The following is a 25,103-nucleotide window of genomic DNA, read 5'->3' as shown; positions in this document are numbered from 1 at the left end:
ACTCACAATCCTACGTTCTCAGGAGTAAAGAGATGCTTTTTTTTTTTTTTCTCCACTCCAGCTCCAGTGAGCAACCTCTCAAGTAAAGATTCTTATTTATGAAGTCTGGGTCACATACCAACTGCCAGACTAATCCTATGACTGAATTAGTGGATCTGTATGATTGAAAGAACTCAGGACAGGCTCCCATCCATCAATCAATCACTTTGGCCAAGGAGGAGGGTCACCTAAGAAGATGTCAACCCTTTCTGACTTCAGGTATGGATAAAAAGTTTTGCCTTTGGAATTAGCTTACCAGTTGGGAAATCTGGGTCTACCTTTTACTGGTTGTCTACCCTTCAGAAAATTATTTGGGTCTGTTAACCTAGCAGACTGTTGTGACGATTAGGTGAGGAAAATGGCACTTACTTTCTTACATTTTGTGGCAGAAATGAATGAAAACCAAGGTTAAAGGAGGAAGAGCTGTTTCCAACCTTGTGTTATTGAAATATAACAATGTAAGAATGAATTTTCTGATAAAGATCATTTAAAAAAAATTCATGGATTCTAATTTTTTGCAGGACTTAACCCTTGAACAATGAGAAGCCATTCAGGCAAAAACAAATATTTTAAATTTTGTCTTGACTACTGGGATTTTATGGAATGTCTAAGACAAACCAATTATAGCTTGGTTAATTCATTTCTGGAATTTCCCTTTTATATTTGTCTCCTCGCTTTTTCATATTTTCTCTTGCATGATTCCCACCATTCTCCTGATTCCTAAGCTATTTTTCATCCTTGCCTAGAAACTGGTATGGAATTTCTAATAAAACTCCTATAACTCATTGAGGTTAATATTAAAATTTTCTTTAGGCCATATGCCAGAATTATTATTTTTATAAATTGTCTAATGCTTATTAAGAATTAAAAGAGAAGTCCTTTTAGAACATTAGTTGGGTCTGCTTCAAATAGGTCTCTTGGAGCAAATGTTGAGACAGTTTTCTTTCTTTCTTTCTTTCTTTCTTTCTTTTTTTTTTTTGTCTTTTTAGGCCACACCCATGGCATATGGAGGTTCCCAGGCTAGGGGTCTAATCGGAGCTGTACACCACAGCCACAGCAATGCAGGATCCAAACCGTGTCTGTGATCTACACCACAGCTCATGGCAACACTGGACTGTTAACCCACTGAGCAAGGCCAAGGATTGAACCTGCAACCTCATGGTTTTTAGTAGGATTCATTAACCACTGAGCCACGACGGGAACTCCGAGACAGTTTTCAACTTTAAATCAGTTATAAGTGTGACTACCTGCCTTTGATAACATGGAGTAATGAATATTTACCACATTTGGCTTTAGGAGTTTCTAGAAAAGAAAACAAAAGAGACATCAGTAAATAAAATTGATTTTATCTTTGAGGTGCAGCAGACTTTTTATATATTTGGTGATTTTTGGGATATCTATTTTATTATACTGCTTATATATATATCAGCTTGTTCATTCTGTGTTTGATAATATCTCCATGTCTTTTTGAGATATCAAAATACTAAATTATGCGAAGAAGAAAAACAAAGACAACTTAAGACCTATTTGCAGTTCTGTCAATAGCTAGTTCCATAACTTTGGGCAGAAGAGAATATTTGGACTCAGAATATGGCTCTGAGGCTGGTGTGATCTTTGGCCATTTTACTTGTCAAGACTGTGGATTTTCCTTCTGTAAAATGATAGGGTTTAATATTATAAGTCCTTTGGTTCCTAGTTTGGCCATGAGTCTGTGATTCTAAGCAAACCATAATGTGTTTAAGAATATCAAGCACTGAAGCTATAAAATTTGCAAAGCTATTTGTTATGGTTCCCCTTATTTATGATAATCTAAGTTGATATTTGTATCTAAATTTATATTAAAATCTTGATCATATAAGTGACAGTGGCTATGATGGGTTTTTGCAAACTGATGAAACCCACTAATCTTGCTGCTCCTACTTATTTGGCAATTATAAACCCATATATCAGGCAAAATAGTTTTGGCTTTTGCTTTTTTTTTTTGGCAAGTTTGTGTGATTTGCTGGCAACTTATCCAAGGAGTCCTCTACTTTCCCTACCGTTGACTCTAGCCCTTTCCCTCTCAGAAAAGGCTAGAATGCAAGGATGCATTTCCTCTTTGAGAAACGAATAAGCTTTTCCAATAGAGTAATGACCAAATATTTGCTGGGAGACAGGAAGGCAACTTTATCTACTGGCCAACAAGCACATGCTAAATAACCTAATTTTGAGATAATTTGGGGGAAAGATGAGACTGTAATTCTGAGGACTTTTAAAACTGGTTGCCCTGTTTCTTTAGAAAAGCAAGGTGAGATTTTTTTCCCCAAAAGCATGAGACTCGGCATTAGAAAGAATTCTATTTGAATATTGTTGCCCTCACTTGAACGTGTGATTTCCCACAAAATCCTTAATCTCTCAGAGCGTCCTTTCCTTTATAAAATGAGGAGTACAAACTTCCATAGTGGGGTATTTGTGATAATTTTAAAAAGTGATAAATACATAGTAAAAGCTATCTGATAATTGTGAATTCAAAATATAAAATTTAAGATTAAAAATTCTTATTTAGTAAATATTTAGAAAGAATACACTGAGTACAGGATGAGACAGAATAGACGCAGACCTCAATATCTGGGTTCTAGTCTATAAAGTATTCAACATACATACAATGGGTTTCATGGGTTTATTTTCTTCCTCAACTTATACACAGTCTTTATCAACTAACATTCAAGTTCTTTATTCACAAAAAACCAGAGCCAGCTCTTTAGATCATCTTTGCATCGGGCATTGGAAATAGCTGCGGGGCAGAATATTCTTACATAGGTATCCCTGGCTTTGCGGAATGCAACAAACTGACTGGGACTGGTTTTTCTCAACTTAGATCAACCTTGAAGCCGGGAGACTTCAGATGACCATTAGATTTTACAATACTCATATAAAAACGAGTATTAAATTATTCCCTCCACTGCCCCAATCTTATCTTCCCCCAGTCATTTTTGAGACAGAGGAACACTAGTGGAGCCAGAGAAGAAGTTAAAAACTTTGTGTGTGTTCCATGGCAAGGCTAATGGTTCTTTTTAGTGCTGGTCTCGAGGGCCCAGTCGAGCACATCTATGACTAAGACTCCCTGGACACCTTAAGGAGGTACAGACACATACCTTATTGCATTTACTTAGAGGTGAAGACAGACTGGTCCCTGCATCTCCCCTGCCTCCCCAACAGACACACTTGCTTTCTCTATAGCTTTGCCTCTTCGCATTTTTAGGAGACCCACTGATGTTTTGCAGTGCTGATAACGAAGAGTGAGAGTAAAACTAGTTGGTCATGACAGTCAGTTTTCCTTGAACTTATAAGTATATGTAATCAAAAGGAATCCAAACAAAGGGAAGGAGCCACGTATGTCTTCCCTCAAAGCCCACTGAATTTTTTCTATTCTTTTACATACATTTAAATAAATGATCTTTTGCTGATTTTTTGTTTTTTCTTTTCTTTTTAGGGCAGCACCTGTGGCATATGGAAGTTCCCAGGCAAGGGGTTGAATTGGAGCTGCAGTTGCTGGCCTACACCACAGCCACAACAATGCCAGATCCCCGTTGTATCTGCGACCTATACCACAGATTGCGGCAATGTTGAATCTTTAATCCACTGAGCGAGGCCAGGGATCAAACCTGCATCTTCAAGGCACTAGGCCAGGTTCTTAACCCACTGAGTCACAATGGGAATGCCTCTTTTGCTGATTTTAATATCCAAGCTCAAGGTCATGGTGGAGCACCATGTTTGCTTGTAGGTGAGACCGTGGAACTTTTTAAAAAGGCTTGGTCTGTCATGCTCCTGGATGTCATCACTGTTATTCACAGAGGGTCTATTTTGTATAGGCATCCCTAAAATTATAGGGATTAAATATGACATTTTTAGCAGACACATATTTGCATGCTTATTTCTAGGACCAATATTTGCTGGGAAAAATCAGTTCCCAGATCTTGAAAAGGATAAGTATTTTGCCTTTAAGTTTGCTTAGACCAGCATGCTTTTCAAGAGATGAGGGGATGGGAATGACACAGAAAAGCCTCTGTCAATTGGCACTGTGAGCCCCAAAGTAGCAACTATATACAGTTTGGTGTGACTCTTTCATGGAGCCCTAATTAGCAGCCATCTTGCAGCACGTGGGTGGCCTACCTGGGGGTGGTTTCCAATTTGCATGCCTGCTTTTCAAAGTATAGATATGGATTAATTTCAATTTAAATGTTACCTCTGCTTTTCTTTTTAAATCAAATCTTCACCTAACAATGAGGAACACTCCAAAATTTAAATATACAGACAATAATACTTTAAGAACAATAAAAAGATTTCCTGAAAATTACTTCATTTATTCATATGTTTTCTGGACAGTCTGGCCCATAACAAGTCACCAACGAGTATTTGTTCATTGGATTATTTTTAGTTTTAAAAATTGAGTAAGTATCTACTCTGTCCAGGGAATTTTTTTAACAGGTGATTTTGCTTAATTCTTATAATACACAGTTGAAGTAGGTATGTTTCATTGTCCTCGCTTACAGATGAAAAGGCCTAAGGCTCAGATTTGCCCACCTAGCACAAGGCAAAATCTGAACTGAAACCTGATTCTTAGCCCAGTGCTATTTTCTCTACCCCAAAGATGCTTTTTTTTTTTTTTTTTCTTTTTGGTTTTTAGGGCCGCACCCACAGCATATGGAAGTTCCCAGGCTACGGGGCTAGGGGTTGAATTGAAGCTACAGCTGTCGGTCTACACCACAGCTGCAGCAACTCGGAATCCGAGCTGCATCTGTGACCTACACCTCAGCTCATGTCCCCTACCCACTAAGCAAGGCCAGGGATCAAACCTGCAGCTTCATAGATACTAGTTGGATTTGTTTCTGCTGAGCCATGGCAGGAACTCCCCAAAGATGCTTTTTTTTTTTTTTTGTCTTTTTGTCTTTTCTAGAGCCACACCTGTGGCATATGGAGGTTCCCAGGCTAGGGGTCTAATTGGAGCTGTAGCCACCCGTCTACCCTAGAGACACAGCAATGTGGGATCCGAGCTGCTTCTGCGACTTACACCACAGCTCACAGTAATGGCGGATCCTTAACCCACTGAGCGAGGCCAGGGACTGAACCGGCAACCTCATGGTTCCTAGTCGGATTCATTAACAACTGAGCCACGACGGGAACTCCCAAAGATGCTTCTTTATATGGTTAGACAATGCAGTGGTCCAACCTTCCTTCATGTGATGAGTTGAGAGTTGGAACGTATTACCAGTATCTAAACACCCCCACGACCACACAGCCAAGGATCCTAGCAGGGTTCATGTGGTGGTTCAGAGTCATAAATACCTTGGAAGTTTTCCCAGGGAAAAGTCCCATTGATCTTTCTCGATTCATCTCTGCTTCAGGGCCATAACAAGTGAGTGACTCACCTGTTTGAGGTGATATTTTGTTATTTAAGATTTTCCTTCCTCATATGATCCTGAACTCATTTGTGTGTCAGACCTCAGGGCCTTACTGAAGGATTCAGTGTCACTCATCTATCAACAAGGCTTAACTGCTGCCTCTCTGCTGTTCCACGTGTACATGAAGTTCTTATAAAACTGTCAGAATTCATTTTCTCTCCACAACTATTAAGGGGATCATAACCAACCGAACCTTCTTTTTGTACTTTTACCATAGAAACACATTCTCAGCCGTTTTAACAACAGTTTGAAATGTGGAACAAGTTGCTGTCTGAAATCAACACCGACTACTCTTAAAGATTTCTGAGAGTTTGTGTTTGTTTGGTAGAAGACATAAAATAATTCCAATCACTCTGGATGGCATCTACATGGAATTTTTGTTCTGTTTATGTATTTTTTTTCAGAATTCCTTCCCTACCCCCACCCTCAGAACTCCCCTTCTTAGTCAGGTTTTCATGGTGCTAAACCCTGAAATTTTAAGTTCTTTCTAAATTTTTTTTAGGCTCAAAAAAGTGGAAGAAAAGAAGGTTGACTTTCATCACTTCTGTAAAGAGTTTATTTTAAAAATCAAGAGTAGTTACTTCTTGCTAACCAACAGGAATTCTGGGCAATGCTTTAAAAAAACATTTTGTTTATATTGAAGAAGTCAAATTCCTACATGCTGAAGGGAAATTGAAATTATTTTTCAACATCTGTATTTCTACCAGTAATACCAGTCTTGTGCCAGTCATTTCATTATAAAATTTGGGGAGTAATTATTGACTTTTTCTTGGCAAGATTTGTGCTTTATGTCTGTATGTCTCTTGATAGTATATACAGAGGGATTTTTAGATGTTGATTGATGATGATATACTAATATGTTTAAGATAACATCATTAATTTTCAAGATATGGAGAGAAATATTAAAATCTAGAAAGAAGTTTGAGACCAATGATTTTTTTTTTTGACCCTTAGTTCACCTGGACTGTACTACCTCTTATTCCCCTACCCTGGTTTTTCTACGTTAAGGTTCTTCAGGGTTTATCACAGCACCACTTCTCTCCCCCTGTATACCATCTGTTCCATCATTATTCTTGTAGAATATTCCCACTTCTGAATTACTTAGCTCAGTTAGTGTTTTGTCATGTACTTAATTACTCCTAGTAGAAAACATAGGGTCATTTTCAAAGAGATTTTTCCTCTCACTTGCAATACACCATCTTGGTCACCAAGTACAATTGATTCAGTCTCCAACACAACTCTAGAATCCATCTTCTCTATTGCCCCTGCCATAGTGACCTAGGACCTCATCATCTCTTACTTAAACACAGAAACAAGTGAAAAAATGAAAAATAAATCCAATCTGCCCCCTTTAAAAGATAGCTTCTCTACATTTTTTTTTTTTTTTTAGGGCCACACCCATGGCATATGGAAGTTCCCAGGACAGGGGTCGAATTGGAGCTACAGCAGCTGGCCTACACCACAGCCACAGCAATGCGAGATCCGAGCCGCATGTTTTCATTTACAATAACCATAGTTTTCTCAAAAACTTCAGAATATATAATGTTATTAAATCACTTGACGTACTTAGAAGACTATAAGAATTACGATGGCTACGTGTTTCAAATGTGATGGCATCTTTTTTTCTGCTTCTAACCTTTCTTCTTTTAAATTTGTTTGCTTTATGTTTTAGGTTTCTCCTTGATTTTAGAATCACATATGTCAGTTCTCCATTAACCATGAAAATTATTATACTAAAAACATAAGCACTTTTAGATTATGTCAAATTTTCTTCATTTTTAACATATTCCTTTAGATTTTATTGGCTCTCACATTTTAGAATACATTTCTATGACTTTACATACTATAAGAGTTCTTTTTAGCTTATATTTCAATCATAAAGTATATATTCAGAATCTGATACATGTGTCTTATGGTTCTGGAGGGTCAACACATGTTTTTAAGAGATTTATAATTCAAGTCTTTGAAATATTTTAGGACATCACTATTAATTTAGATAACTATTTTTTTGGTAGTTTAATTAAAAAAATAAATATTGAGTCAAAATTCTTTGCCAGATTCTTTGGAGAATAAAATATAAATATTTACTTAGGAGTTACATATTAATTCATTTTATTTATTTATTTATTTATCTTTTTAGGGCTGGACCCTTGGCATGTGGAAGTTCCCAGGCTAGGGGTCAAATCAGAGCTATAGCCGCCAGTGTACCCCACAGCCACAGCATTGCCAGATAGGAGTCACGGCTGCGACCTAAAACACAGCTCACGGAAACACCAGATCCATGGATTCCTGACCCACTGAGCGAGGCCAGGGATTGAACCCACATCCTCATGGATTCTAGCAGGGTTCGTTACTGCTGAGCCGTGACAAGAACTCTGCTATCTCATTTTAAAAGTGCTTTGAGGGAGTTCCCCTCGTGGCTCAGTGGAAATGAATCTGACTAGTAGCTCTAAGGATGCAGGTTTGATCCCTGACCTCACTCAGTGGGTTAAGGATCCTGTGTTGCTGTGAGCTGTGGTATAGGTCACAGACATGACTCGGATCCTGTGTTTCTGTGGCTGTGGCTAGATCAGCAGCTGCAACTCCGATTTGACCCCTAGCCTGGGAACCTCCCTATGCTGCGGGTGCGGCCCTAAGAAGACAAAAGACAAAAAAAAAAAAAAAGGGGGGGGGGAAATGTCCAGAAGGGGAAATGAATGAGAAAAGCAGATAATATGAGATTCCAAGCAGGGAACTGGGAGCAAGAAAGAAGACAAACACTATGGAAACAAGAAGTAAGGAGGACACCTTCTCTGCCACCAGGCCCCATGTCAAAGGCACATTAATAGGTGGCAGGAGGAGCAATGCCTCCTTGGGCAAAGCAAGGTTTCAGATAGATTAAGGTGAAGGAAATATTCAGAGAAGACATGGATGTTATAGGAGACTTTACTGATGGCTGACGATGGATTCTAAAGGGCAAAGTGGTAAGATTTTAAGAGTTAAGTACAGACAGAAATGGAGCCAGAAAATGGGGCACATAGAGTGGTATAAATCCATGAGACCTGAGGGTCTCCAGGCAGATAATGCTCAGGAGGTGGTGACTGCTGGGGATTAAAGGGGCAGATCTTGGTGGGAGCACATGGAGTTCTGCTTGTATGCAGACATAAAATATTCAGAAAGTTGTATTTAATCAAAATTTGGATTTGAAGATGTGAGGAGTGTCAAGAGAGAATGAGGCAAGGTAGAGATAAGGCAGTGGTTTTAACTCCTCTGTGGGATCTGAGCTCTCTACAGACAAAGCTGAGGACATGAGAGGAAATAAGGAAAAGATAAATGACAGGATCAATGGTAGGCTGGGTGGGGGAGGGTGAAAAAATTGTTGGATTTGGAAGGCGATTTAAAGGAATAAACTGGAAAGATAACCGTTAGTGGTCAGAGAATAAAAGCCTAAAATTAAATTTTTAATTATTTTGTAGCTGTTGGTAATATCAAGATTTACAAGGATTTTTAGCTTCTTTATGTGAAAGCGGTTGGCAATTCTGTGAATCCTTGAGAATACTTGAGAATAATGCTTTCTCATACAATATATAGAGTTAAAGGAAAACAAATTATAATACTTATAATTAAAATATAATATTTAAATATCAAGAAAGCAAATATGTTTATTAACACACAAAATAATGTGCTTATTAGCATATTACATAATAAGAACTAGGATAAAGTCTAACAAGTATGTTTTTTGAAAAAGTCATATTGCAGCAGGTGAAATATTATATGAAAATATCTGGGATTGTTATTGGTGACAGTGATTTGCTACTGAAATTCATATTTGAAGGAATAGTAAATTTTAGTTAGAAATAAGTAAAAATTACAATGTAATATATCATCATTCAAGTTTCAGGGACCACTCAAGTTCTAATTCACACCCAAGTCTGTGAGTCTGCAAAGCCCTGTCTAGATTATGATAATGGGTTGGTGACTACAGCAGACAGAGAGCAAGATCTTCAGAAAGGAGAAGTAAGGGGCCAGGACATTGCAAAGATCATCTACACAGATGTTGATACTTGGAAAATTCAGAACTTCCAGGTATATCTGGACTTCAGGGCAATGCCTATGGGCTAAGTGTCTTATTGAGCTGCTCCTTTGTAATCTACAGTATTGTTGAATCCCTGAGTTCTCTGTAACCTGCCACAAACACCCTTCCCTCTTCCTGCTTCTCGTGGGCATGTGACCAGGGCTGGCGATTGGCTCTGGAGATGACAGTCAATTATTCAGGGTCTGCCTGGAGTAAGGTTGTAGAAGAAAGACTACTGGATGGAGAAATTCATATTGTGGGAAATTGTTCTAAATGATTTATTTTCTCTTTGGTTCACTTTGCAGATGATGTCTATAGAAAGTGCCTCTGGAATGTCTTTGCTTCATTGCATTGCTTTTACATTATGCCTAATCTACCAAGGAACCTGGCTTCTAGCTTTACCCAACCATGAGGAGTACTCTGAGACCTAAACATTCCTTCATAAATCACTAAAAATGGTCCCTAGGGTAGTATCAAATGAACCATTTTAATATGTTGATATATCACTTTCCAGTTTAAGTGTTAGATTCCCTCTTATTAGAGCATTAAAGGCTTCCAGTTCTACTTGTGAGAAATTTCCAGGGTTTTATTTTTAACAATGACAAACTCATTTTCTTTCCTAATTGATTCTCAAATTTACCTTACAGCGAGTAAGTGTCAACCCTCAATAAAGAAAATTTAAAACTCAACTCATTCTCAGCACAGACAATTAACTGCCTTTGTATTTTCTTGAGAGGGTTACAAATTTCAAGAGAACCTATAATTTTCCAAAGGAAAATTAATTTCAAAATGATATTTTAATGGTTGATTATGTATCAATTTAAGATAATATGTTTATTTTAATTCACTTATTTCTTGCTCTTATTTCAGGAGAAAATGTAAAATAATATCCTGCGATTTGAGCGGAGGTAAATTTATCCTAAGTATTCCTTCTTTAGGATCACAGAGTATTTCCAACACATCTGAGTGTACAGAACAGATCTTAATGAATTTTTTATGCTGCTAATGTATCGACATTGACAGAATATAAAATTAAACTTACTGATAATTAAAATTACACATTTAAGATATGCCATTGCACAAGATTATCCATCTTATGACCAATTTATTGATGCAAAATATTATGTCCCACCATAAAATATATTGAAACTTGTAACTATAGTCCACAAAATTTGGTATTAGGAAAACAACGTAAAATAAAGATTACTATTTAGTAAAATTTGAATTTTGCTGATAGCAAAAGTTCAGAAAAAGAAAGCCTATTTTGAATGAACCATTGGTTCCTTTTCCGAAATTTTTTTCAGTGCCATTGTATACTTCAAAATGTTAAGTTCCCTAATTTAAAACCCTGTTTTGGAAAGCACTTACTATATATGGAAATCCCTTTTCATGCAAGGTTCTAATTTTAGTTCCATCAACAGTATTCTTTCCAGATTCCACCCTCCTAGTATAATTTTCTAAATTTAGGAAACACCACCAAATGCAGCTCTTGAGGGGAAGGGATTGTCTCACAGATTTGAAGGTTGTGGGGTCTCTAATCTAAAATGCAAAACAAAGCAATGGCATCTATAATTCATCTTATGACCTAAGGACTTAAACTGTTCCTCAAACATGTCTATTTACCTACTTAAATGTTCTTTAACAATGGTACTGCCAAATATATAATTTTAAGGATAAACTTACGTAAAACGACTTTGGATCAGGTTTCTCTCAATTTATTGACACACTCCGTGGTTACTTGTTTGACATCATAAATCCTTATTTTAGTCCCAGGATCCATGTTGATGATCACTCCTTATTACTTCAGTAAAAAATAATCCTGCCTAAATATTCTCCTTTTGAAGCTAACTTCAATCCTTTAAGTTTCTATCCTCTTCTGCCTTTTTATGAGGCTGCTCCTTGACTTAGTTTCTTCTTCTTGCTTTTCCTGTATCTGTATTTATTTACCATGTTATTTAGGCAGAAATCTTTCCCCTCTGCTTCCTTGTTAACACATTCTCCGTTTTTTGTTTAGATGTTCACTCCTCAAGGAAGATTTTTCCATCCCAGATTCATGGTAAATTATATATATATATATATACACTTTTTTTTTTTTTTTTTGCCATTTCTAGGGCTGCTCCCGTGGCATATGGAGGTTCCCAGGCTAGGGGTCAAATCAGAGCTGTAGATGCTGGTCTATGCCAGAGCCACAGCAACACGGGATCTGAGCCGCGTCTGTGACCTACACCACAGCTCATGGCAACGCCGGATCCTTAACACACTGAGTAAGGCCAGGGATCGAACCTGCAACCTCATGGTTCTGAGTCGGATTCATTTCCACTGCCCCACGACGGAAACCCCAATTTTATCATTTTAAGCAATCTTTTTTTTTTTTTTTTTTTTTAGTTTAAAATGAGTTTAGGTCATGCTGTTTTGTTAGTTGAGGGGTAGACTTGGGATCCAGTTCTAGACAATATGGGGAAGATTTTCTGAGGGGTTTCTGGGAAATGTCCTATTTTAAAAATAGAACTTCAAAAGAGACAGACCCCTCTTTTTCTTGGACATCATCAAGTCTGTATGCTATAATTCCTAGCAGTGCAACAGAGAGCCTTAAATGAGTCTTAGAATGAAGCTGATCCTAAGACCAGCTTAGATAAAGTTGGTAAAGTAGATAAAGTTGGGGAAAACTGGTCCTTGATCAAATGTTTGAGACATTGGTTTCATTGGTAGGTATAAGGGCTTCCTATCTCCCAAGCAATTTTAAGTTTCTTGTTCCTGACAGTTGAAAATATTCTAATAAATACAAACTCTCTGCTCAGCTATTTAAATTATTCTTTAACCAGAAGTAATGAATCCCTGTTTCCCTTGATCTCCTATTATATTAACCATGCCAGGTGCCAGCTTTGGGCAGCACCAACAACCATCTACTCTCTGTATTTCTGTATAAGGCTGGTATAAGTTGTAGATATTTATATAATGATGCCCATTGGCTCTCTGAAAAATTTATTATCTGACCTCCACTGGTTTTTCAGTTTTGCTAGATGATTTTTAAAACACACACACGGAGTTCCCGTAGTGGCGCAGTGGTAAACGAATCCGACTAGGAACCATGAGGTTGCGGGTTTGGTCCCTGCCCTTGCTCAGTGGGTCAACGATCCGGCGTTGCCGTGAGCTGTGGTGTAGGTTGCAGACGCGGCTTGGATCCCGCGTTGCTGTGGCTCTGGTGTAGGCCGGTGGCTACAGCTCCAATTCGACCCCTAGCCTGGGAACCTCCATATGCCGCGGGAGCGGCCCAAGAAATAGCAACAACAACAACAAAAAAGACAAAAAACACACACACCCACCCACCCACCCACCCACCCACACACACACACACACACACACACACACCTGGATGCCTAGTAACTATAGCATGAGTTAGAATGTCAAAACTTGAGCTCCTGCTTATTTCCTCCAATTATCTATTTTCAGTAGATGATTCTGTTAAAGTAGATATTCTATCAGCCATTTCAATAGATAATTTCATTGGTTAATCTAATTTCTTAAGGAATCAGAAATTAGACATTTCTTTCACACCCCTTAATATCAGAAAATATCGTTGGGCCTTCTTCCAAATAAAACTTTGCCGTAACTATTGTCCACGTCTACTGTGACCACACTCGTCAATGCTCACTTCGTGTCTTGCTTGCACTAACTGCCCTCTCTATTTCCAGAGATTCACAGAGATGTTCCCCACATTTCACAAGATTCATACTTCCTTCCAAAGGACAGCTAAAATCAAACTTGTAAAATATAAATCTGATCACATCAGCCCCCATCCTAAAGTGCTTCGACTGTTTCTCATCACGTTTAGAGGAAAACCCAAAATCCTTAACCAAGACCTGTAACCCTTGTTATGACTCAGGTCCCATCTACCTCTCCAGACCCACTGAGTTCACTGTCCCCATGGTTTGCTCGGCCCCAGTCATACTACTGGTCTCCTTGCTGCCCCTTCAACACTTAGACATACTCTAGACATACTCCTAGCTGGGGGCTTTTTGTTGTTCTCATGGAAATACTTTTCTTTCCAGATAATTGCATGGACCATTCCTTCACTTTATTTGATTCTCCTTTCCATTGTGACTGCATCAGAGCAGGCTTTCCCTGCCTTTCTTATTGAAAACATAGGCCCTAGCCTTCTTCCATCATGCCTTACCGAATAACCTTCCTCTGCATTGCTTCTTCAGATACTATTTTCAGACATTATCACTATCGGACTAAATGTTATACATCAATAGATTGATTTTGCCTCCTCCCTTTAGAATGTGAGTTCCATGTAGTTTGTTTAGAGAAATAAGACTTTCCACACACACTATTTTATGGAAGTTTTCTCTTGAAATTAAGAAGGATTTTAATCCTTGTTATGGGTTGAATTTTACCCCTTAAAATTCATACATACAGCCCTAATCCCTCGTCCCTCAGAATGTGACTGTACTTGGAGAGAGCATCTTTAAGGAAGTAATTAAGTTAAAATGAGGTCATTAGGGTCTTCAAATCCAGTGTGTATACAATGTCTCCATATATCTGGAAAAGGTCGTGTAATTTGCTTTGCATCTCAGAGCAATAAAAAATTAAATTATCTTATGTTGACTCTTTCTAAAGGAGAATCTGCTTGTTCTGATCGGGTTTCAGACTTGATCTTTTCTTACCAGCCCCACCAATTCCACTTTTGTTCCACTCCAGTCTGTTTTCTGCACTATGGCAAAAAGATGTTGAATCAGACTGTACCATTCATCTCTTAAAGGCATGTCAGTGTTTTCTCACTGAACACTGAATAAAGTGCAAACTTCTGACAAATACCTATAAGGATGTGATGAGGGAGACAGAATGAGAGGAAAAGGGTGTGAGTCTGAGATGGAATCAAGGCCATTCGTGGATTTGTCTCTCTCATCTCTCCCACTCATCCCACACCTCTACACCCTGGTCACACCAGCCTCCTTCCAGCCTCTGGAACATGTCCAGCTCTTTCCTGCCATTTCCTGTGCCTGAGACTCTCAGCTCCAATTGTGTGGTCTGGCTAGCTTCTTTCCTTCAGGCTTCAGCCTAAATATCATGTAGTTAAGGGATGTTTTAAGAGTAAGTTTTATTTATCAGAGGATAAAACTATTTGCACATTCTAACACTACAGTACAGCTTCAGAGACTAAGACCCAATCTCATAAACCAAAAGTATTTTAGCTGTAGGTAAATCTTGGAGGATTACTTTTATATTTTATTTATTTTTTTATTTTTTGTCTTTTGTCCTTTTTAGGGCCACACCGGTGGCATATGGAGGTTCCCAGGCTAGGGGTCTAATCGGAGCTGTAGCCACCGGCCTACACCAGGGCTACAGCAACGTGGGATCTGAGCCGTGTCTGTGACCTACACCACAGCTCATGGCAACGCCGGATCCTTAACCCACTGATCGAGGCCAGGGATCAAACCTGCAACCTCATGGTTCCTAGTCGGATTCGTTTCCACTGCTCCACGACAGTAACTCCCTTGGAGGATTACTTTTAATTTTCCTTTCTATTCTTATAATATATTCCACTGAGGAATTTTCCCATCCAATTATGATGGAGCAAAATATGTTGGGCCTATTGTGTGAACTTAAAAAATCCAACTATTATCCATGAAAAAATTAAAATTAAATTTAAAAAATTAAAAAACCAAACAAAACAAAACCTTGGGGAAGATTAAGCAGAACCTGAATTTGCTTACATGCAGAGAAGATATCCCTGGCCTGAGATAGCGATAAAATCTGCTTCGAGAAGTACTGCTCAAAACTTCTGAAGGCTAAGTAAGCCTCTGAGAACACCCTTTCCTAGGAGCTTTTAGCCCTGTCTGTCAACTGCAAGAACAACACAGGGTCATGAACAAAGCTACATTAACAATGATCAGGGCAGCGAATTTGGAGATGAGAGAAAAACATATTAGTTTGTTCAACTAACTTTTCCATTTTCATGCTTGTTACAAAACTTGGAGTCTCAAGTATAGCTGTACAGTTGGAAAGAGTTTTAAGTGGAGAGTCATCACTGAATGGTAATAAAAGGAATGTATATTTTATTTTATTTTTTTGTCTTTTTGCCTTTTCTAGGGCCGCTCCTGCAGCATATAGAGGTTCCCAGGCTAAGGGTTGAATTGGAGCTGTAGCCACCAGTCTTCGCCAGAGCCACAGCAACATGGGGTCTGAGCCATGTCTGCGACCTACACCACAGCTCACGGTAACGCCAGATCCTTAACCCACTGAGCAAGGCCAGGGATCGAACCTGCAACCTCATGGTTCCTAGTCGGATTTGTTTCCACTGCGCCACGACAGGAACTCCAAAAAGGAATATATATTTTAGAGGTAATTTTAAATATAAGCTATTTGTCAGCCTAGAAATAGGCTGAATTCATTCTCTTGAACTCTCGAATCCCACCAAATATGTAGCATAGGAAAAATATTTGGTTATTTCAAAACAAAAATTTCAAAATGGTTAGTCATTGCATTTCCTGAACAATAATATTTGATTATGTCACAATCACAAATATAAAATTTTAAAGTTATAATGATGGGCCTATAAGAATGGTATAAAACTGTAACATTATTGTCATTTAATATACCATTTCATAAATGTAGGTTAGTTAATTTTTTTATGGAAATCTGTTTTTCCAAAATATATGGGACATTTATAAAGTTCCAGATTTGGAGGTCACTTAACTATATAGCATCCTGTCATTAAAGAAGGCAGGATAAAGTAAATCTAAAGTATATCCCTCTGTCCTTCCATATATAGGATAGTGTACAACATTAGTGCTCAAAATAGTTTTGGTTTTTGAAAATGCTTATTGAGGAGATATTTTCAAATAATTTTATTTTGTTAATAGAGTAGTTTCATTTCATAAAGTATGAATTCAATCTAAACATTCCAACCGTCCTCTTGATCCTTTTATACTGTACCACTTACAGAGGCAATGAGGAAGGGAGCATGCGAGTAATGGAGTTAAACATCTACAGGTTCCACCTAGGGAATAGTTTCCAAGCCCTTTATCTCCTGCTACTGGGAAGAAGAGGACAGAGTGAAAGAACAAAATGTGTTTTTCATCAGTGTTGAAGTCAGTGGCTTTGGTTATATACTTTAACTTAATAGCTTGGAGTTACCAAAAATAGTATCTTAAATGTTTAGATTACATCATCTATGGTAACATCAAGATAAATTACAGATTTATTAGAAGACATAAAGTCAACAAAATGAATATATAGTAACTTTCAATCAAATGAAAACGATGCCTTGCTCCTTTAGAACCTACCCTAGACTTGACCGCTACCCACTTTCCAGTACAGACCGTCATCTCAATCATTCTATGATAATAACCTTGTAATTCATCTCCTCACAACTTATTCCTCAACTATATATATTTTCCACAATCATCACAGTGATTTTTCAAATGGAAATAACTGGTCATATTATTCCCACCTTTAAGATTTCAAATGACTACTTTTTACCTATAGGAAGAAATCCAGGTCCTAAAAAGACCTTGAAAATCTTGATATGATTCAGATAGCTATAGTGTATTTATTTATTTATTATTTATTTTATTTTTTTATTTTTTATTTTTTCTGCCTTTTCTAGGGCCGCTCCCTCGGCATATGGATGTTCCCAGGCTAAGGGTTGCATCGGAGCGGTAGCTGCCGGCCTACACCACAGCTACAGCAACGCGGGATCCGAGCTGCGTCTGTGACCCACACCACAGCTCCCGGCAACGCTGGATCCTTAACCCACTGAGCAAGGGCAGGGATCAAACCTGCAACCTCATGGTTCCTAGTCGGATTCGTTAACCACTGCGCCACGACAGGAACTCCCAGCTATAGTGTATTTAAAATTAAAAGAAAAACAAAAGCACAAAATTTGCACATTCACACATAAAAGATGAAATATACACTTCTCTGTGGACATTTATCTATGATCAAAGATCCTTGTTAATCTATATTCTAAAACTTGTAAGTAAATATGTCACAGGCCAAATTAATTTATTAAAATTTATATGTAAAATATTGTAACTATCATCACCTTATTCCTAACTTGGCTCACAAAGATGTATAAAAACAACCAAAAAAGATTCTTAAAAGACAGTACAGAACATATTAGACATAAGATGTTTGTGATAAAATATTAGTGGTCTTTGCTTGCCTTGATATAATCATCCAAGAGGGAACAAACTATACCATGCACACAGAGTGAGAAAAAAGTATCAAAATTTCAACAAATATTAGAGTTCTACAAATGCAAAATAAGGAAGAAATCACTGTCTTAAATACTTATTTCAATATACCAATGCTATGAGAAATAATTAGAGTTTGCAGAAAAGTAATAGTGATACAGAGACAGGTATACTGGTAAAGGAAGGAGCTATCATCTGCTGCCTTTCTATCTTACTATGATTTTAACATGTGTAAGTTAAGGAAAGGGGGGTTCGAAGAATATTAATAGTAGTCCAATTAATTTCCTTTTGAAATTTGGATATTATTATCTAATGATCTGGTATTATGTACCATTTTAAGGTGTTTTAATTGTGTGACGTCCAGATAATAATCAACAAGTAGCCAACATGTTGCCAGTGTCCTTTTGTGTCTTATAAGGGGAGAAATAGCAAATTTCAGGTCATCCTTACCACTTCCAATCTACTTCCAAATGATATTGCTATGGTGTGAATATCAATCCCACATTTACCGCTTGGGAATCCATATGGCCTCAAAATTGTCCAGTACTTAATTAAAATGTGTCTTAAATGATTGGCTTACCTGAAATTTTGACTTGAGACACCACTCCATCTCCTCCATCGCTGTGTGCACGGACCTCTACAACATATTCCCCATCCCTGGGGATTGGGACTTCTATGGAGTGTTTATGAGTTGAATACAGCTTGCCATCGTGCTGGCCATCAGGCCTATAGAGTACCTTAAAAAGTTTCAAAATACATATATTTAATAAATTTGTAATAATGAGCCAGTGCTCTAACCAGAATAAAAACGCATGTACTTTTATTAATAAAACATCTTACAGTGCTATATACAACACTAGCTAGAAAATCCATGTTATTTTTAATTCACAGAAACTGATTTCACCTATTTTAAGGTGATCTAAGAGGATACATCTCAAGCATCTAAATTTTGCTTTTTGAAAGGACCTAAAACAGAGAGATGGGATGTATCTTTTTATGAAAAAGGTACAAAATTAAGGCTCTTTCAGTATATTGAAGTCATCTAAAATATTGCCTCACAATTTAAATTTTTTTCACATTAGTCCTAAAATTTGGTATCCAGTGAAAACTGTGATGGTGTGTGATGTAGAGAATATATAGAAATAATCTTTTTTCCATGTTTGTTCATTTACGAAGGTATCTCAATATGTCAAATAATTCACTGTGTGCTTGGCAACACTATGTTAATCATTGCCAAACAAAAACAGGTTCTTTCTTTGTTCTTTAAGCACTAATTATTCTAACAACTCTATTTTTTAAAGCAGTTATTCTATCTTGCTCATTTGACATAGTATTTTTCTGGAATTCACTGAAGATCTTTTTTTATTTAAAAACTATGGTGAGTTTCTGATTCTGCTATACTGCTAGAACAAAAAAGTTGGATGGGTTTTGTCAAAACAACAGAAAAACCAAACATCAATCACTCTTCGTAAGAATGTAGCTTTTATGGGAAATAATCTAGTCATTTAATATATACCTTATATCCTGTCACTGTAGATTCATTTGATAGTGCAACCACATGATCCCAGGTGATTATGTAGCGTGAACCAGACCTTACCGAACTGATGATCCTTGGAGGCTGGCTTGGAGCTGTGAAAGTAATAATATGCAGCTGTTGGTCACCATATCCCAACTTCAGCTCTGCAAGCTGCATCATATCGGAAATTATAATACAATAATGAAGTGACAACAACAGCTAATTTTGATGTGTATACTATATGCCAGTCACTATGGTATGCACTTTACATTTGTAGGTTCATTTAATGCCCTTCATGGCCCTGGGAGAATAATATAATTCTCTTATTCTTTTCTCATCAACCTTCATTTGGATGTCTATCTCCACCGGTATTTTGAAATTGCTGTTCCCAAGGTCATCAATAATCTCCACCCGGCCAAATCTACTGTCATTTTTTTATTCTTTTCAAACTTAACATCTCTGGAGCATCTCACAGAAGTGACCTTCTAATTCTTTCTTGACTATCTTTTCTTAAATTAATAATGTCTTATAACCTTTCCTCTGATCTCTCAGATTGCTCCTCCTCATTACCCATCTTTTGCTAACTCCATGTCCACTGCCCAGTTTTCAAATGTTGGAATGACTTAGGACGTGATCCTGAGCACTTTCTCTCCTGTATCTATGAATCTTCCCTAACCTTATATCTGAGCCCATGGCTTTACATACGCACAATTCTATCTCAAGGTCGTCTCTCTCTTGACCGCTAAACGTCCATGACCAACTTCCTATCTCTCCCTGAAGGTCTAAAAGGTTTCTCAAATGCAATATAATCTAGACAGAACATTTACTATGTATCCCCAAATCTGCCTTTCTGTATATGACACACCCAGATCCCCAATGTCTCAAGCCAAAGTCTACTGCCTTCCATTTCCTTCATTGCCAACATTCAAATTAGCAGCGAATTGTCAATTTCGGCTCCCAGAAAATCTTCTACTTCTTTCTAGTTCTGTTATCACTTAGTGCTGACCACCATCATTTCTTCCTCAAAGAACGAAAAATCCTAGTTGGCTATGCTGCAAATTAGATGTCACTCTCTACCTTAAAATCTTCCAATAACTTATCCTTACCATGATGTATTAGACCTCTCTTAGTAGGACTCCAGCACACTTCTTCCTCCTCAATTCAGAGCTTGTGCTCTGGAACCATTGTCCTTTCTACACTTGAAACATATCAAACTCCTCCCACCTGAAGGCTTTGTACTAGTTATTTTCTCTGCCTGATACAATCTTCTCTGCAAAGTTCTCCTTCTTACTTATATCCTAGGTCAAATGGCATTTTTTTCCATGAGGACATTCCCAACCATCTGATTAGGATTTGGTTCCCACCCAAGTTATTTTCATTGTTATCTATTTGTTATATTTTATTTATTATTTATGTTTAATTGAAGTATAGTTGATTTACAATATTATTTTGGTTTCAGATGTACAACACAGTAATTCAATATTGATTATACTGCTTTAAAAGTTGTAAACTATTGGCTATGTTCCATATGCTATACAATATATCCTTACAGCTTATTTATTTTATATATAGCCGTTTGTACCTCTTAATCGTGTACCCTTATCTTGCTTCATCCTCCTAGCCTTTCCACACTGGCAACCATTGTTTGTCTTCTATATCTCTGTATCTGTGAGTCTGCTTATGTACTGCTAAACCCATTTTTTTTTTTGTTTTATAAGTTGTTCCACATGTTATATGATATCATACAGTTTTTGGCTTTCTCTGTCTGACTTATTTCACTAAGCATAATACCTTCCAAGTCCATCCATGTTGTTGCAAAAGGCAAAATTTCATTCTTTATTAATGCCTGAGTAAGTGACAGAGACAGATCTGAAATGTTTGTCTGACACCAAAGTCTGTATCTTACCACCATATTCTATTATCTCATTGGGACTTTCTTTTTCCCCAAGTAAATTTCATAAAATTTCAAACTTTAATGGTAATCATGTCTGCAAATTCTTGTGAAGCTTCCCCTCTTCTTTCTATTCAATTTGGGTTCAAGAAGGAGCTATCAAAGTGAAGCCAGGGAGATGTGAATTTGACCAGAAAATGTGAGCAGGGCAGGTAACCTTGTTATATTAGCAATAAGAACATGCCGTGATTAGAGTGAACATAATGCTACATTTAACATGCAAGTGCATTGTGCAATGATGAAAGTTTATAAATCAAAGCACAGAACAATTAGAGCATTTTCATTTTTCTCATGCAAACCCAAGTTTAAAATAATAACAAATCAATTATCTAACGAAGCAAAATTTGGGTGATTATTTTGTAATTTCGTTTCTGTAATGGAACATTAAATGTGCAGACTTATTCACATTTTTTCATCATCTACAATAAGTAACCATGTTTTTGTTTTTTGCTTTATGTTTCTATAAAGCTTGTGTGATTTTAGAGGTTAAAATTGAAAACCAATTGTGCTCAGGCTGTAAGGTAGTTAATTTCTCTCAAATATACTTGCATAGTGTTTGACTCAATTAGGAGTTTTTGACCAGTCCAAAATGCAAATGTTGAAACTCACGTGCTTTCTTGGTGAAGGTTTCAATCATATCACTGGGAGGTCCACACCCTGCACTATTGCAGGCCCTCACTTCCACAAAGTACTGGGTGTCAGGGAGAAGGTTCTCCAGCCTGGCTGAGTATTCTTGGCTAGTGACTTGAACTCTGTGTGCAGCCGCTTCTTTGTCATGGGCAGCCCAGTATCGAATCTGCAAATATTCAAGTTGAGTAATGTTTTTTCATGATTCAGACACTTCAGTTATAAAAGAAATTGTTTTCAACTGGCTGGGACACCATTACTATTGGCTGAGCCTCATATTCTCAAATGTTAATTAACGTTACACTTCGGTCAGTCTTAGAATATGGCAAGGCACACAATGCAGATCTGATAAAAGATGTCAAAGGCAAATTAAAGACTCACCTCACTGCCTGAAGTAGTCATACATAGATGAAAAAAAGAGAAAAAGCAAACAAACAAAAAAAACTTTGCATAAAATTTACTCTCAAAATATAAAACTGGTCTTTTTTTGGAAGCATTTGCCACAATAACTTTTATCATTTACTTCCTGCTTTATTTCTGCCTACATGATTTCAAATTTGTTAATGGCCACTGATAAACAAAAATAGTCATGTGGTCTAAAACATGTTAGCACAATTACTTTCTGACATCTTAAGAAGTCTGTATATAAAATTATTTCCTTTGAACCTATATAGAGGCCAAATATCAAAGAAATATTATACTGAATAACTTCATTAATTGTAGAAATTATTTATATTCAAAATAAATTTAAAAACTTTCACCCACGTTGTGACTGGAAATTACTATTACCAACCAACATGTCAGTGACAGCCTTCCTTGTCTCTAAAAGTTTAAGTAAAAGCTACAAATTGTAATTTTCATTCCTCAAATAAGCTGTTTTATTGGTTATAAATTTACAGTTAGATCTAAGTTATAAATAAAAAGGAAAGGATGGCTTATAAGTATACTGCTATTTTATATTTTAAATGCCCTGTCTATAAAACAATGTGATTTTAATTTCATAAATAACCAAGACACTAGATAATAATATCTAATAATTATATAAACTTGAAGTTTTTATTTACACAAGCACATATGAACCCATTATAACAGGGAACTGAATGGCTAAAATTTCCTTAGTGAGGTTTAAATGTAGAATGAGTACATTTCAGAAAAAAGGCTAGTTATTAATTGCTTATTGATTTCCTCTGAAATATTCTAAATTTATTTACTAGTGCTCATTTTTTCTGATGCCAATGATATTAATTTCTAATAGTTTTGATAGAATCTCTTTGGTATTTCTCCCTTCTGACCAAAGGATGGTTTTGGAACTAAGGAAGTAGAATTACACCAGGTGGCTCCAAAGGCAGATTTCAGTTGGCAGAGAAGAACCTTGATAAGGATGGGAGCCACATTGTAAAGGCATGAGTTTCTTAGTGCTGGAAGCGTTCAGGTAGTGACTACGTCATCTGAAAATGAGAAAGATGACCTACATTTTATTGGGCACTTGAACTGTGTAACATGCAAGGCCTTGTCCATTGCTTGACTGAAGAGTTTATGAACATTTATATTCTAATTAAATGCCAGGTGTTAAAACAGAATCCACCAGATGCATTTTCTTCTCAACAAACCTAGAATGTTACCCTGTTTTATGGCAACCAAAATTGAAGTTCCAGAGGTTCAGGCTTTTTTTTTTTTTTTTTTTTGTCTTTTTGCTATTTCTTGGGCTGCTTCCGCAGCATATGGAGGTTCCCAGGCTAGGGGTCGAATCAGAGCTGTAGCCACCAGCCTACACCAGAGCCACAGCAACACGGGATCCAAGCCATGTCTGCAACCTACACCACAGCTCACGGCAACGCCGGATCCTTAACCCACTGAGCAAGGCCAGGATCGAACCTGAAACCTCATGGTTCCTAGTCGGATTCGTTAACCACTGCACCACGACGGGAACTCCCAGGCATTTTTTATATGGATACTTGCTGACTGAGGTATATACCATATTTTAAAATCTTAATACCATCATAACAACTTTTCCATTCAGTTTAAAGACAAAAAGTTTTTTAACTAGATTAATACAGACTACTTCTAAAAGACACCATGTTCAAAAGTGAGGTATTAAAGCAACAAAAATTTTGGACATTTCACCCAAAATTCCATGACATATTTTGGCAACACACCAAAAAAAGAATAAAATTTTCTTTAATTTACTCTTTGTACCTATAGCCTAAATGACCAATTACTTTATTCATTTGGTTTTTGGCAGGAATCTGTGTTATTTAGTCTCCACTGAAATTCACAATAAATTTAAGTGGTTCCTTAGTTATGCTTTAGTAACTAGGGAGCAAAAAAAAAAAAGTTATTGAGTGTACCATGTAATCTCTGATTTTCTCATTTTAAAATATGAGATTTGTAAGACATTTTCACACTATATTTAACCTTTACTAATTAAAGCATCTATAAAAATTATTTTGATTGAATAATCCATCTCTCTTTAATGTTTTCAAAAAATCCTAAAATACATAGTAGGAGGATGTATGTAAAATATGGCATCATTTTTTTCATCTGAATCAGCCACTGGCCATGCACATAGAGATAACTTCCAAATAGATGATTTGGGCTACTACCTTTGGATCTCCACAGTGAGCTGCCTATTGTGGTGAAGAACCAACATTAATCTGTGAGAAAACTGCTTGGAGTGAAGGGTTCAACTTATAGTCGTGGAGCAGAACAAGTGCACCGCCTTTGACTAATCACTAGGGAGACCAAAAGAGCCTGGATGAACTAGCAGAAAAATAAATAAATAAATGAAGCAGGTCCTTCTTTATGGAAAGTAGACTATAAATTTATTTTCACATGCTAGAACAACATGCAGTGTATTTATTGCTATTTAATGCTGTGACATTATATAAATTTAGCTATTTACATGATCCTAAAATCTCCACAACACCCATGTCTAGCGTTAACCTATTGTAGTGCTTACTAAATAATTATGGAATTGCCTCGTTACTGGTCCTCTACTATTGATAGATTATAACCTCCTCGAAGACAGGTCCTCATTATTTTCAAACACTGTGAACACAGGACTGCATTTGGTGTATGGCGCTCATTCATTCATTGAACAACTATTTACTATTTTGTACCAGCCACTGTGCTTGGTGCTGAGAATACAGTAGAGAACAAAGCAAACATGTTTTTGTCTTCTCAGATATTATAAAAAAAGGAAAAAATCAAAATGTTTAAGTTCACATAAAATTACTAATATCTTTTTTTTTTTTTTTTTCTTTTTTGGCCACCC

General features: G+C 37.0%; 1 protein-coding gene across 4 annotated transcripts in view; it reads right to left on the bottom strand.

Annotated features, from left to right (window-relative positions):
• The window catches only part of CNTN1 (contactin 1), a 326,959-nt gene that overhangs the window by 9,680 nt on the left and 292,176 nt on the right, over positions 1 to 25,103 (bottom strand). For all 4 annotated transcript variants that reach the window (XM_013997945.2, XM_003355617.5, XM_021092536.1 and 1 more), the window contains 3 exons: positions 21,812 to 21,998; positions 19,252 to 19,364; positions 18,316 to 18,472 (listed from right to left, as the gene is read on the bottom strand). In XM_013997945.2, the coding sequence (XP_013853399.1) occupies positions 18,316 to 18,472; positions 19,252 to 19,364; positions 21,812 to 21,998 (457 nt within the window). The remainder of the gene's footprint in view (positions 1 to 18,315; positions 18,473 to 19,251; positions 19,365 to 21,811; positions 21,999 to 25,103) is intronic.

Source organism: Sus scrofa, chromosome 5 (genome assembly GCF_000003025.6).
Source record: "Sus scrofa isolate TJ Tabasco breed Duroc chromosome 5, Sscrofa11.1, whole genome shotgun sequence".
NCBI classification, from domain to species: Eukaryota; Metazoa; Chordata; class Mammalia; order Artiodactyla; family Suidae; genus Sus; species Sus scrofa.
This window is presented reverse-complemented; position numbering and strand designations above follow the sequence as displayed.